At 40.1% G+C, this 1,431-nt stretch overlaps 1 protein-coding gene across 1 annotated transcript; it reads left to right on the top strand.

Moving 5' to 3' along the window:
• Nucleotides 1–348: 348 nt before the first annotated feature.
• Nucleotides 349–1,079, top strand: RPS23 (ribosomal protein S23; the record flags this gene model as incomplete). The annotated part of the gene is made up of 2 exons (XM_009584583.1): nucleotides 349–469; nucleotides 884–1,079. Coding segments are annotated over 2 exons (268 nt in total), but the record flags the coding sequence as incomplete, so codon positions are not given.
• Between the last annotated feature and the right edge of the window lie 352 nt (nucleotides 1,080–1,431).

Here is a 1,431-nt window from a genome sequence, read left to right as displayed (position 1 = left end):
ATCTACTTCTCGTCTGGCCTTTTTTTTTCCTTTCGCAATTTATAAGCTTCTCTGGGACACTGCCAGGGTTCTGCGATGTTTCTCTCCCCTTCCCCCCCCGCCTCGATTTTTATTTACTGAGTTAGTATGTGTCTATAGGTCATTAATTTTCAATTTTTACTCAGGTTAGGAACTGGGCTTTTACATATTGAGTAGGTCTAAATAGGTAACTAACAATTTTTGCTTTGAAGTACAGATACAAGTTGCACTTAGTACAGAGTAGTACAGTAATTTGTGGTGGTGTAATGAATATCGGCTAGTTCATCCAAGTGATTTTTGCTAACTTATTTCCATGTGCTTCCATTTTAGTGGAGTAGAAGCTAAACAGCCCAACTCTGCCATCAGGAAATGTGTTAGAGTCCAGCTGATTAAGAACGGCAAAAAAATAACAGCTTTTGTTCCCAACGATGGCTGCCTGAACTTCATTGAGGTAATTTTCAAGGAAAGTGATCTATAAAAAGTTGTATATCAAAGTAAAGAAACACATAATGGATGGATTTAGGGGATGGTTAGACAAGGGTTCATGGCATTCCGCACCACGTGTATCTTAAAGCTGGGCAGACAAAAAATGTGAGAGATGTTTTTGTACTTTCCCCTCCCTTAGCAAAGCCTGGTCTCAGCTGTGCTGCTGCAAGCTAAATGACACCTCTGCTTATGCTTCCTTTCTCCAAAACACTGCAGGGGATAACAGTCCTTTATTAATGTATATCTATCAATGGCCTTAAGTGTTTCTGCTTTTTCTTTAAATTTGAGCCACACCCTAGACTTTCTAATGTTGCCCATTTCAGCAGTATGCACAGGTTTAATGTTTATAGCTTTGTAACTACACGGTCTTTCATTACAGGAAAACGACGAAGTTCTGGTTGCCGGTTTCGGTCGGAAGGGTCACGCTGTTGGTGACATTCCTGGAGTTCGCTTCAAGGTTGTCAAAGTAGCCAATGTTTCTCTGTTGGCCTTGTACAAGGGCAAGAAGGAGAGACCAAGATCATAAATCTAGATTAATTTGCCAAGAATGTCAATAAAATTTTTGATTGGAAAAACTTCTATGCTTGTTATTTAAGGCTTATGATTTTTTTGTTATTTAAGGCTTATGATTTTTTTAATGTGTATCTGCAGCTGAAATACCTCAGAGATGTGGGGGCGTGCAAAACTTCTATGCTTGTTATTTAAGGCTTACGATTTTTTTAATGTGTATCTGCAGCTGACATACCTCAGAGATGTGGGGGCGTGTTGTCTTTTTTGTTGTTGGCAGCTGGCTTTTCCTTCTGTAAGAAATGCTTTGCTGTTGAGTGACAGAAGAGCGCCAGAGCATCTTTATAACCAGCAGGTGAGCCCGAGAAGCACTTCCATTTCCAAATTTACCTTTGTGTTGTGTGGAGCAGCACAGCTGTC

The sequence above is a fragment of the Fulmarus glacialis genome, unplaced genomic scaffold (genome assembly GCF_000690835.1).
Source record: "Fulmarus glacialis isolate BGI_N327 unplaced genomic scaffold, ASM69083v1 scaffold12849, whole genome shotgun sequence".
In the NCBI taxonomy this organism is placed as follows: domain Eukaryota; kingdom Metazoa; phylum Chordata; class Aves; order Procellariiformes; family Procellariidae; genus Fulmarus; species Fulmarus glacialis.
This window is presented reverse-complemented; position numbering and strand designations above follow the sequence as displayed.